The 13,433-nt window shown below is 38.3% G+C and overlaps 1 protein-coding gene across 3 annotated transcripts in view; it reads right to left on the bottom strand.

The window, feature by feature from the left end:
• Nucleotides 1–13,433, bottom strand: part of ADAM10 (ADAM metallopeptidase domain 10) — a 127,679-nt gene that overhangs the window by 58,270 nt on the left and 55,976 nt on the right. For all 3 annotated transcript variants that reach the window (XM_073303751.1, XM_073303750.1, XM_073303752.1), the window contains 2 exons: nt 3,173–3,291; nt 264–422 (listed from right to left, as the gene is read on the bottom strand). In XM_073303751.1, coding sequence (XP_073159852.1) covers nt 264–422; nt 3,173–3,275 — 262 coding nt within the window. In that variant the 5' untranslated portion in view covers nt 3,276–3,291. The remainder of the gene's footprint in view (nt 1–263; nt 423–3,172; nt 3,292–13,433) is intronic.

Below are 13,433 nucleotides of genomic sequence, written 5' to 3'. Positions count from 1 at the left end.
GACTAGCCCAATTAGCGAATAATAAAACAACAACAAAAGTTTGAAGTGGGGTAAGGTTTGTGCCTGCTCTAGATTCCTTTCAGACCATAACTGCACATGGATCACTTCAGGACATCATGACTCGTACTGTTGTATGATAATGAGCATCTTGTAATATTTGTCTCCATAAACCCCTGAGTTTGAAACTTACCAACGGCTTAGGTAGTTTGACATTTAATGAAAACGTTTTCGCTTTGTCTACAGCACAAAGTGGGAGTACTTACTAATATCGTCTTCATGATAAATGACGGAGTGAAATGGTAGGGTTCTGTCCTTAATATATCTCTCTGCTGGCTCAACATAAAAGGTGCCACTGTGAGTCTGGATGAATCCTTCAAATCTTCCATCAATAACAGATCCGTGGCTAAAGCTTCCCTGATCACCTATTAAAGAAAGCAGCAAATGTGTTTTGAAAAAACAACATTTATACCCATCTCAAAACATTCTTACAGTTTATATACAAAAACGATTCCAAAGAATACACTCTGAAATCAATACAGGGAAACAGTGTGTGAATTAACCTTACTTACGAGAGTACACCTGAAATATGAATTTGAAAAGGAAAGTCTGAAGAACAAAGCTCTAAAACTAAAATTCCCATGACCACCTCAGATATATTTTTATTCACATGCGAAACAGTTAACATACAGAAAGTAATAGGTACTCAGCAAAGTCCTGTACTCATGATCGTCCAGAATATGAGCCTAATTCCTAAAATTCCAACATTGGCAAACCAAGAAATGCAGAATTAGGGTCCTCTTATATGTATCTTAAAAGGTTAGTGTTACAAGAACAAAATAAGTGTTAAAAAGCAAAACATTGAAAAGTGTTAAAGCAATACTTTCCCACAATACCAAGTGATTCCCCCCACAGGGATTGCTACAGGAACTGGGATTACCACAGTATCATAACGCCCTTTCCCTAACCAAGCCCTGTACAGCTCCAAATCAGCACTCCTATTCAGGCTATTAAATGGACACTCACTGTATTCTGTAAAGCATCAGTGATCTGAATACTTGCTACTGGTTGGAAGAGACTAAGGGATGATGAAGACTCCTCTGTTCAGGCATCAAGGATTAAAAAAGAATTAAGCTCATATGGGAAAGTCATTTCAACTTTTCATTTGCTTATTTGCCAATGTTTAAATTGGGGAAGTTCATCTTATGTTCTGAAATAGAATGAGGCACAAGGCAATGGCGGAGCATGTATATCCTACAAATATATTTTTCCATGTGAATTTCCAGTTTTCAAAAAATTATATAGGGCATGATTAAGGGGCAATTATAGGACCAAAGGGGTGCTGTAGAGAGGCTTTGCTAGCACTTCTCACATGTCTACAGTTAGCAGTTGGAAAGACCAGCAGGACTGGTGAGTAAAGTTTCAGCCTGGGTACCCCTTTAGGACCCAGCAGATCATTTGCATTTGAGAATGGCTCTGATTCCAGAGACAAGATGAACCCAGATGAATCTGTATGTAGTCTCCACATGCTTAAAACTCAATCACAAGAGTCAGATAGAGGAGAGGATCTGAACTCATGGTCACTGGGACTGCAGATGAGCACCAGCCTCCTCAAGCAACCAGCTGAGTTGAGGTGAGTAGATCAATTGCCAGAGCCTCTCATTCACTAAGCATTTCCTTGAAGAGCGCAAACTGATCTTTAGTCTTAAGATGAGCGTCCTACAATTACCCTGACCTTACATCCCACCCGTGCAAGCTCTGAGAACTACGTACCAGTCCATGGTATAAGCTTTGCCTGCTTATTTTCAGCTCCCTACCCTAGCTTCACTGTGTACCTGATTTTAGAGCACTTAGCAAATTAAAAGCTGGTCATTTGTGTGACCCTCTCTCACGAACCCTTTAACCAAATAACCCCAGATTTCCACTACATAGCTGTCTTGAAGACAGTCTGGCTATACACAAGCATTCAAGCACTTTGAAATGTAAAAGCACAACATTTTGTAGGGGCTGTATCCCAAGACAACCATGAAAACAAAAAAGACCACAAATTTACACACACACACAAAATTTGAGCCCAGAACACACTTAAGGAAACCAACTATGTATCCCTGCATGTCTTCCAACTTTGGGGGGGATGGGGTGCAAGGAGGGGTGCAAGATGGGGAAGATACCATAAGTACATCACTTTGTAGATGGTGCTCTCTTATGGAGATACACAAAAGATTTTGGTTCCCATTAACAATGTATGAACCACCAGTAGGGGAGACCACTCTTCTCCCCCAGAGTTTACATCTCCAGTTATATATATTCTGGAATGCAGGCATTTATAGTTAATGACTGAGTTATTGATTCTATGCTGGTGAAGACTCTCTGGATTCCCTTCACCATTCATTCATGTGAGCATAAAGTTATATAGTTCAAGGTATGTGAACTCTTAAATGGAAGTAAATTTGAATGGGCATCAAATTCAATTTTTCATACTCTATCACCTGTAGCCATTTCATAATCCTTGTAGAAACTTAGTAGAAAACTTCAAGTTTTTCCAGAAAGCATCATGGGGAAGGTCAGGACTAGCTTCCACGTTCAGCTTGTTCCAAGGGCTAAGCACCAGATTACACACAATTTTTACAGGGGCCTCCTTTTGGTATATGGGTGTCTAATTTCACCACATTGCTTGTCAGAATCCCTCAGGTACCATGTTGCCTGATAATGTAGTTGGGCCACTTAGTAGTATAACTGGATAGGGAATGGTCAAATCAAGTGTTCAGCCATCTGGTTTAGTTCATCTTTAAGTGAAAATATACAGACTGAAGTCACCATCTGTTTGAAAGGAAGGAGGGAAGGAAGGAAAGAAAGAAAGACTATATTCGGAAGTGCAGTACCCACATTCTTGAAAAGGTACTTAAAATGAAGGCCATTCAGACTCTGAATGACTCCAAAAAAAAGTTAAGAAAATATTTTGCAGTAAGTCCACCAAAACTAAGTTAGGAAAAGATTAATCAACGGTCCATGCATCACATTTTAGTATTTTTTCAATTAAGGAAATTTTAAACTAATATTTTTGAACAATTTGATCAAATATTTTCCACTTCATAAGTCAAAGCAACATTAAAATAAAATAGTATTTGCTTAAAATCATTGCACTTTTTAGTCAATGTGAAATTGTTGTACTTACCATATATGTGTCCAGTGTAAATATGGGAGGTATCATAATCAACTACTTTATTTGATATTTCTACTTTGAAGTCATTACTAAAGAGGGATGTATCTCTCTTCATTCGAAGGTTGAAGTGTCTATGAAGTAAACAAAAGATAGTAAACTGAAATATAATTTCAATTACACAAACACTGCTGAATACAGATTGTGTTAAAATGTAGGTTGTAAATACACCCTGCAAATCCTCTAAAAATATTACCAATATGGAAACAATATTACTTACACAGAGCATGAGACAGGCAAACATATTACAAGAAGGATTTCAGTTCAGTACATAATGGCATTCAGATGTTTCTGATGTAACTGTACTAACAAAATAATGTGAGAAAGAAATCATGGCCAGTCTTAAAGTTCACAAACCTAATCTTACCTGCTCAGCCTTAACTATGGATTTTGTTCTCACTCCTCCATAAAACGTGGGAGTAACTGAAGGAAGAGCCATCTTTTCTTTGATAAAGTATTATAAAACTATTCAAGTTAGTAATCTCTTCATTTTCAGTTTATTTTGCTTGCAATTTCCAGCATAGAGACTTAAAGTCTAGGTATACTGTTGGCTTAATTGGATATGAAATTCAAAAATAAGATGGACACCAACACTTGTAATAAAAAGTCCACAAAAATGTGTAGGGATTACTACATGTAACTATAGCAGTTCAATTCTATCTAAATTGAACAGATTTACTTATATTTAACACTCAGACTACATTTAATCCCACTAGAAATATAAATGATCTCTCTTTGGAAATCAGGAGCACAAGTTTATGATTCAACCTCTAATTTAAGTGGAAGAAAAAGTTATCAAGACATAAAACATGTCAACTTGGTTGATTTTTTAATTTTTTTTAAAATAAACATGACAATTTTTACAAACTAACTTTGTAATTAATGAATAAAAACAGTCCTTTCACTAGGCCAAGATAAGGTTATTGTCTGAAAAATGCAAGAACTGAAATATCGTAATTGCTGCAATAACTAATACACCACTAGTGATCCACAACTATTAAGCCCAAAATTCATTTTGACTCCAATGCTATTATTTGTATTACAGTATGACAAGTGCCACATTACTGAAGAATTTTTTAAAATCAACAACTGCATAGACCAATTGAACAAAAATAATAATCCCCTTTACCTGGAAACTTATTTTAGTCATCTAAATTAATCAGGACTGCAACATTTAAACATTATGTTTTGCATGTAGAATCACCCTCCCAATACTAGAAAGCTCTTAAAATAAAATAAAATAAAATCAACCTGGGTTTTGTTTTTAATGAAGTTTGCAATATCAGTTTCATTTAGGTCTTATTTCTATTGTATGACTCTTCCTCATTACAGGAGTGCCTTACTGTACATTCAAACAATGAGATGGACACAGGTGCTGCTGCCACTGCTAAACACCAAAGGAGTGGATGCACATGAAGCCAGCCACCTAAGGCCGGGTCTACAGTACGCAGTTATTTCGGAATTAGCAGAGTTAATTTGAAATAAAACTGATTCTGTCTGCATGACCAAACCGGTTTTTTCGATTTAAAGGGCTCTTTAATCAGATGTCTGTACTCCACCTTGGCAAGTGGAGTAGCGTTAAAATCCAGATTGCAGTTCCGGGTTTCAGGTACTGCGGACGCAATTCAATGTTATTGGCCTCTGGGAGCTATCCCAGAATGCTCCCTTGTGACCACTCTGGACAACACTCTCAACTCCGATGCACGAGCCAGGTAGGCAGTAAAAGCCCCGGGAACTTTTGAATTTCATTTCCTGTTTGGTCACCATCATCACAGGCGACCATGCCATCACAAGAGACCATGCAGTCCCGGATTTGCAGATGAGCTCCAGCATGGTCTGAACGGGAGGTACTGGATCTCATCACATGTTGGGGAGATGAATCTGTTATGGCAGAACTACGTTCCAAAAAAAGAAACACAAATACATATGCTAAAAAGTCTCCAGGGCCATGACGGAAAAAGGCTACACAGAGCAGTATCATACAAAAATCAAAGAGCTCAGGCAAGTATACCAAAAAGCCAGGGAGGCGAATGGGCACTCTGGGTCTCAGCCCCATACAAGCCGCTTCTACCATGAACTGCATGCAATTGGGGGGGAGGGGGGGTGATGCCACCACTACCCCACCACTGTCCATGGACACCTGCAAGGGGGGAGTTGCACGGAGAGAGGAGGATGAGTTATTGGAGGATGAGGAGGAGGACAGTGCACAGGCGGCAAGTGGGGAATCAGTTCTCCCCCCTAGCCAGGAACTATGCTTAACGCTGGAGCCAACAGCCTCCCCCCAATCCCAAGGCGGCCTCCCGGACTGTGACCCTGGAGAAGGCACTTCTGGTGAGTGAGAACCTTATTGGAGCCACGCGATAGAGGGAAAACCCAGCCGCGCTGAGCTGTTCATGTTTAGTTTAAAGGGCTCACCCCTGCTCAGAGCCTCATCGGAGCCACGTGGTGAGTGCTGGGGGTGTGTGTGGGGTGTTGTGTGAAGAGATTATCCCAGAGAGCCTGTAGGCCCTCCTTTTATATGGCAAACCCACCAGGCATTGCTTGCTATGGCAAAGGGGGCCTGGCAGTTTGAAAGCATTGAAATGAATGCGAAAGAAGCAGAACCTGCATGCCCCTAGGGCTTACCATGGCTGCCTGCAAGCTGAATTCTGTTGGCCGGCTGTGTGTGATGGCTTACTCACACCAAAGTGGTAGGCACTTCAGTATAAGAGGCAAAATGCAACCTTGTACAGAAAGAACATGTGCTCTGCACTATGAATTGCCTGTTTCATGGAGAAAGTGTGTCCCCTTTGCTCTCTAAAATGCATCTTTTAAAATACTACCCTCCCCTTTTCTCCTAGCAAGGAACCAAATGCTCCCCTATCAGCAGCAGAACCTACCCAGCTCTAGAATCACATAGGAAGGGAACAGTGGCAGAAGTTGGAGATGCTGTCAAAGAACACATTTCCCTCACAACATACGTGCCTCATAACACAAAGGTTCCAATCAGAGCTTCACTGGCAGGCGGACTTGACATAACGTAAATTCACGTTTGCAACACAGACGGACATTCATCCTTCTCAGGCTACAGAGACAATTATCCTTACTGAAATCTTGGATGGAGATTGTGTTACAGAATATTATCCTCCTCTCCTCTTGTAGAGACTCTTACTGAAATCAGGGACTCAGTGTTCTAGGTACTATATAAGCATAGCAAGAGATGGCCCTGCTCTCAAGAGCTTACAATCTAAATATACAAGACAACATAATATTACCTTCATTTTGTAAATAGGAAGCTGAGGAACAGAGATTAAGAGATTGCCCAAGATTCACAGAGGAAGCCTGTGGCAGGGTATTACCTCCAATCTCCCTAGCCCCAGTCCAATGCCTTAACCACTAAACCATCCTTCCTAATTTGTTTTGTGACATAGATGCATACCATGATCCACTCTAATATTCTGGGACCGACATGGCTACAACTCTGCATACATCCTGCCTCAGACTAATGCTTACTGGTTAACCAGTTAACATTTTACATCTCTACTGGAAAGAAATTTTCTTTTTAAATTCCAGATTTGCATTTTTATTTTAAATGGTTTTCCATACATGGATATAGTAATCGGCTTTTTAAATAAGCCACAGCCATAACTGAACACAAGTAATTTATATATCAAAATAATTACAATAGCTGTTACAGGTACATGCCAAACTGGAAAATTTCATTACACAGAACTGCTAAGAGAATTTTTTTGTATTTGAAGAATAACTAATCAAATTAGAGAGACAAACCTGAAATAAGCACACATAAAAAGGGTTTTACTTGGCTTGTCATTTTCATTTCTGTAGTGATAATAATAAATACTGTTGACTCTTTCCATCTTTACTTTCCCCTTAATCTGCGGGCATGGAAACAGTTATCAGATCAATATTGACATCTTTTACATCCATTATTTAAACATACAAGAAAAAAACCAATTTCTCCCCCATACATTCAGATGTACACAATACAAACACATTCTGATTCATAGTTTATATAGTGAAACCTACTGTCCATTTGTGCTCACAGTATAAAACAAATAATGGGGGTTAATGTCTGAAGTCAGTCACATTGTCAGTCACTTTCAATCCAATTTTGTTCCATATACACCTCAATTATATAATAAATATGTTCACTGTTAAAGTTTCTTAAAAATATCTTCAACATTTTCTTGATATTAAGACTCAATTTCACCTAAATTCAGAAAAATGGATAGTTAAGTCTATATCCAGACAAGTTTTTTTCTTTGATTTTTTCAATACAAACACCAATATGAAATGCAATAAGCAAGCCTCCAAACACAACTATCCTTATATTTCTATGGCCATATTTCTTCTTCAGTAATAAGAAACAAGGCAGTAAGTTTCCTGTTCTCTAACCTACTCCATTATAGTGCACACCACTCCAGCAACAAACAGCATGTTATTTTATGTACTAATCTTTTGAGAAAGTAATCTCAACCCTCAAAATTAACATCTGGTAGATTAGCTTCAAGTAAACTAGTAATTTATGACAGGATGAGAAATGCACACTGTTACACAGCCTATAAGATTAGGTAGATGAACTTTATATTTGGTAGTAAGAAGAAAACTAATGTCTCACTGAAAGTTTGTGTCTACAGGATGTCCTTATGCATCCGATGAAGTGAGCTGTAGCTCACGAAAGCTTATGCTCATATAAATTGGTTAGTTCTAAGATGCCACAAGTACTCCTTTTCTTTTTGCGAATACAGACTAACATGGCTGCTACTCTGAAACCTGTCCTTATGTAAACAGTACATTTCTAGACATATATACTATATGTACTGGTAAACCATAAATATTTAGAGGCCGAATGACAAACAGATGGAAAACGGAAGAATTCACAGTCACAGAATAAAACTAAAATATTAGCTATTACTTTGTTTTGATATTACATTGACAAGTTACACAACTGCCCTGGTCACCAACTTCATCCATTTTAAACAATAAAGTTAATCCAGCTGATGATTCGCAATATAATGAAGTTCACAATATGCTCTTGCTTAGGCCTGGTCTACACACCGGTTTAAAGGTGTTGTTTTAAACAGACTGTTAAAACCTGTGTGTGGAGATTCTTATCAGATTATGCCTGTAAATCAAGATAAACTAATAAGGCAGGTTTAAACAGATATAGGTGTCCATACACAAGGTTAACAAGGTTATACCAATTTAAATACATTTTTAAAAGGATTTAAGTCAAACTGGTGTGTGTAGACAAGCCTTTGACTAGATCCCTCTGCTGAAACTTTAATAACAGATCTCCACCCTCACATCTGATGGACTGCTATCTTCCTCCTGGGGAGGCCCATGTGTGAAAGAATGACCTAGTCTCCCTGATTTCATTGGTGTTTGCTAGAAATCCTAGCAAGACCTCTGTCACAGCTGACTCAAGTGAATGGTATTCTTTCTAAAAGGAAATTCAAATATTTTTATTCTGCCTACAGAACCTTAACTTAGTCTATATGCTCAGAGCAAAGAATGATCCTTGATCTCTGTATTACATGTGATACAGTAGCATATTATTGAAAATAAAGTACTGTAAGACTAAACTTTTCCAGTTCTAATTCATATAAACTGAAGTCAATCATGAGCTATTGGAAAATAAAGGACAAGCTTATTATTATATCTAAACATTGAAAACTACACAACTACTCAAGAGAGGAATGAAAAACAGGTGTAGGAATACTATATAATCAGGGCCAAATTCTCCTCTCGGACACACTTGCTCAACTAGAGTAAGTGGAATTGAGAATGTAGCTGGCCTTATTACAAAAGGAAATTATATACAAAGTCAGAATTATTGGATTCAACCTAAAATTACACAGAGTAGGATAAGCAGGCTCCCTGTCTCAACTGACACTAAAATATTCTTCTGAGGTATTTACACATCACTCGTCAATCTTGCACTTTCTACTCCACAATGGCAATTGTTGAGGTAGGTTTGCTTAGATGGCCTGTACCTTATGATAAAGCTTTTTCTGTTGATAGCTGAGAATGGTAAGTATGGATTCCCAGGATGTACACAAACTGGCATATAAGGTAAACTTCCAGTATCCACTGGAATTAGCATTCCTGATTTCTAAAGGCACCACTATGTTCTAGTATATGGGTAAAACTACAGATTACACACGAATGCTAATTAAAGTAGTGTGATTGAACTTTTTATTATGAACAGAGCAGTTTGAACGATCAGCCAGTCACAAGTAAAAACAGACTAGAGTTTTAAATAAAAATACACCCCTTTATGTTTTTACAGACTCACTTCACTCTTTCCTCATCACTTCCTACTCACCTCAATTAATTTACCTAAATTAAGAAATCTGTTTGTTCCAAAAATGTTTTTATCAGATTATCTAACAGGCCTTCTCGGTCATTTGCACGTACTCCAGGGTAGCAAAAGAATAATCAGTCATAACTCAGTAAGTTTGGTGAGTCACTAGCACTAATTTTTTCTAATGAGTTGCGGGAATTTTCGACTTTAATTCCAAGGGGAAAAAAATGGGAGCGGGATGAAAGTTATTTCAAGGATGAAGTACAATTTAAATTAAATTAAGCCCCAAACTTTAGATAGGCAGTGGTAATGATGAAATTCTGTACTACATATTTTAAAAGGTAGATATTGGTTTAAACCCACAACAACATCATCAATTTACAGTTTGGGATCAAAGTAAATCGACAATAGGGCTCCTACCTTTGAATTTCTGTTCTTGGGGATTTGCATTGTAGTCTCATTTTATTAATGTGTTACCTATCATTAGCAATGAAAGCAAATGAACCATTTTGCTCAGTACAATTATGTAAACGGACATAGCAGAACTTCTTAAAATGTATAAACTGAATTGTGATACATTTGAAATATAGCTTTGACCTTCTTGCTTACAGCCACATATTGCTGAAAAAACTGAGAACACCACACAGGCAATACCAATAGCCAGCATAGGCTAAGATATGTTGCTTGAACACTGGTTAAATAATCTTTTTCACTCATTGCCAAAAAACAGCTAGTGTACAAATTCTCTCATATTTCATGTTTGCCACATTAGCATAAAAGTACATTTCATACAGTGATGTTACCTACAGAGTTGAACTAAAATGTTCAAGAACTATGGTTTTAATCATGCTTACTACTGCTGATTTTTAGGTTTTGTTTTTTTCACTAAATAATTAAAACAACAGCAATAATAATCTATGATAGATTAACTGATTATATACAACCATGGAGATACAGTAATGAGCCATGTTTAAGTTACTGCATAGTTTGACTATTTTAAAGCAGTTTCAACAATTTTACTAAAAAAAATTTACAACTGTGAGGTCAGACTGTCCCTTTATCATAAAGATTTGTAGGTGAAACAACAGTTGCTACCTATGCTCAGACAAAACCTTGGTAGTTTCTCATAAGCTTTAATTATATCTATCACACATTTTATTTTAGCCAAAAAAGGTATGCACAGTATTACTGCATAAAAGCAAACAGTTGAAAACTTCTGACATGCTTATTTTGACTAAATATGATAACAGTTAAGGTATGCAAAACATTTAGTGTTTAATTCTGTATCAGGTTCCAAAAATAGGAGACAACTGTTATCCTTTTACACAAGACAACTTGGGAAATCTCACCAAGAGAAGTTCCTGTAAACTAGGAAATGCAGCTCTAACCAAAGCAAAGACTAACAGGCATGTAAATACAGCCTTAGAGTCCCTAATCTCCTCCTTCCAATTTCGCACAATTTGTTAGTTACTCTTTCCAACTTAAAGCAAGCTTCTAATTACTTTCTCTCTCCCCATAGTTGAATAGTTTCCACTTTTCCATTCCCAGTTTACTTCTTACACAAAGAACCTTACTACTTTCATTTATACTGAGACAAAAGCATTATTTTACAGACCAGATGAACAGGAATAAAAAACAGCCTCTGAAGCCCTGAAAAAGTCTGCATCTGGATCCAAACTTGAGTTTAAAGTGATCAGTCCAAACTGCAGGCATTTTTATAACAGAGAGCTCTTTCATATATATGTTTCAGTTCACTAATAAAATTTCTGTAGGAAAAAATGAGCTAAGCATGCAATGGAACGGCTTACCCTATAAACCAATAGATTCTTTTTAGAGTCTGTGTTTTGAGTATCTTCTAAACGCTGAAAAAACCCTGTTACTAATCTGTTCTATAACTGTTGTTTGAGATATACGGCACGTCCATTCCTCGCAATGTCGGTGCACCAAGCACCCAGCCACTGGAAATTTCTTCCTTCAGCAGAACCTGTTGGGCAGCTCAGGCTTCCCCTACTGCCATTTGCCACTGCATGCAGGTTTAAAGGGCAAAGTCATTCCTGCCCCTCCTCCCCCGTTCTTTTCTGCTCTACCTCTGATGAGACAGGTAGGAGGGAGGGTTCTGGAATGGGCATGTACAAAACATGTCAAAGAATAACTTATGGAACAGGTTAGTAACTGTATTTTATTTTTTCCATGATTGCACACATGCATTCCATTCTTGGCAACTTTCAAACTGTAAGACAGGAGGTGGAATCACAATCTATTTCAATAAAGATTAGAGAATAACTTGTCTCACTCCACCATTGTCACTGGAGCCTTGAGCCAAGGCTCTGACGTCCAAGGTATCCAAACACTCTTCCACTCTGGTTGTAGGTGGCTTTGGGTAGAATACAAGCAAATAAACTGGTTGGATTATGGAAGAAGAGGAAACCACCTTTGGGACGATCTTTGGATGAGGACGCAGGTAAGCTTTGTCCTTAAAATAGATCATATAGGATGTCCTGACATTAATGCCTGCAGCTCTCTATTCTTCTGGCCGAGGTAATGGCCACCAAAAAATGCCACATTCATTGACAGATGCAGCAACGAGCAGGTAGCCAGCAGTTCAAATGGGGAACCAATAAGTCTTGGCAATACTAAGTTTAGATCCCCTGGGGAAATGGGCTCTTGCAATTGAGAATATAATTTGACTAAGCCCTTTAAAAACCTTATGGCCAGGTCATTGGAGAAAACAGAATGATTGTCCACTTTAGGATGGAACACTGAAACAGCCAGATGTACTTTGATGTTATAACTGCCAAATCTTGGTGTTTCAGGTATATGTAGTCCAGAATTTGTTGAACTAATGAACCGGTCAGTGATACCTCATATTGGCAAGACCAGATGGAGAAACATTTCCATTTAGCAACTAGCTCTCACAGAAGGCTTTACTTCTTGAACATCTTCCAAGCAAGCCTGATCTTTAGCATCTATCCATGGAGCATCCACGCAGTTAAGCGAAGGGACCGTAGGCTCAGGTGGAGTAGGCAACAGTGATCCTGGGAGATTAGGTCTGAGTCTACTGGAAGTGAAACTGCAGGTTTCACAGACAGTGCCAGGAAAGTGGAGAACAGTGCTGATGGCCCATGCTGGGGTTATAAGTGTGACACTAACCTAGTCCAGTTTTATCTTTAACAACATCCTGCAAATGAATGGGATTAGTGGAAAAGCACAGAGGAGTCTTGCCTGACCATATCAGTAAAAAGTTGTTTTACGGAACTTGGGCTGTGACCTCATATGGAACAGAACTGCTAATGCTTTCTGTTGGACTGTCACAAATAGGTCCACTTTGGGAATCTGTCTGCTGAAAGATGTATTTGGCCAGATCAGGGCGAAGAGAACACTTATGGTGACTCGTAAATGATCTGCTCAGCTGGTCTGCTAGGTCATTCTATATTCCCAGCAGATATGATGCTTCTATATCTACTGAGCTGGCAATACACAACTCCCAGAGGAGAGTCACTTCTTGACAGAGTGGAGAAGAAATCCTCCCCCTGTTCGTTGAGGTAAAATATTGTCGCCTCAGTCCATCTCATTTGTGGCTGCATGCTTTGCATATCACTTTTAAAGATGACAAATATATCAATATAATTTCAGTGAAACTAGCACCTTTCATTTTCATGACCTGTTCAAATGTAGTCAGTAATTACTTGGTTTAACATATCCAGGTGTTTAACAGCTTTGAAGATTGAAGGCGCTATAAAAAGAACTATACTACATCAAAGACTAAAAAACTAGCATAACATGTTAGCAAACTGCTCTGGGACCACGGTGCCCCTAACCCTCAGTTCATAATGACTGCACAATCAACATACCCATTCCCTACCCAAAAAAAACCTCATGACAATCATTGCTGAAGTAACATCAGCTTGA

This window comes from Lepidochelys kempii, chromosome 10, assembly GCF_965140265.1.
Source record: "Lepidochelys kempii isolate rLepKem1 chromosome 10, rLepKem1.hap2, whole genome shotgun sequence".
In the NCBI taxonomy this organism is placed as follows: Eukaryota; Metazoa; Chordata; order Testudines; family Cheloniidae; genus Lepidochelys; species Lepidochelys kempii.
This window is presented reverse-complemented; position numbering and strand designations above follow the sequence as displayed.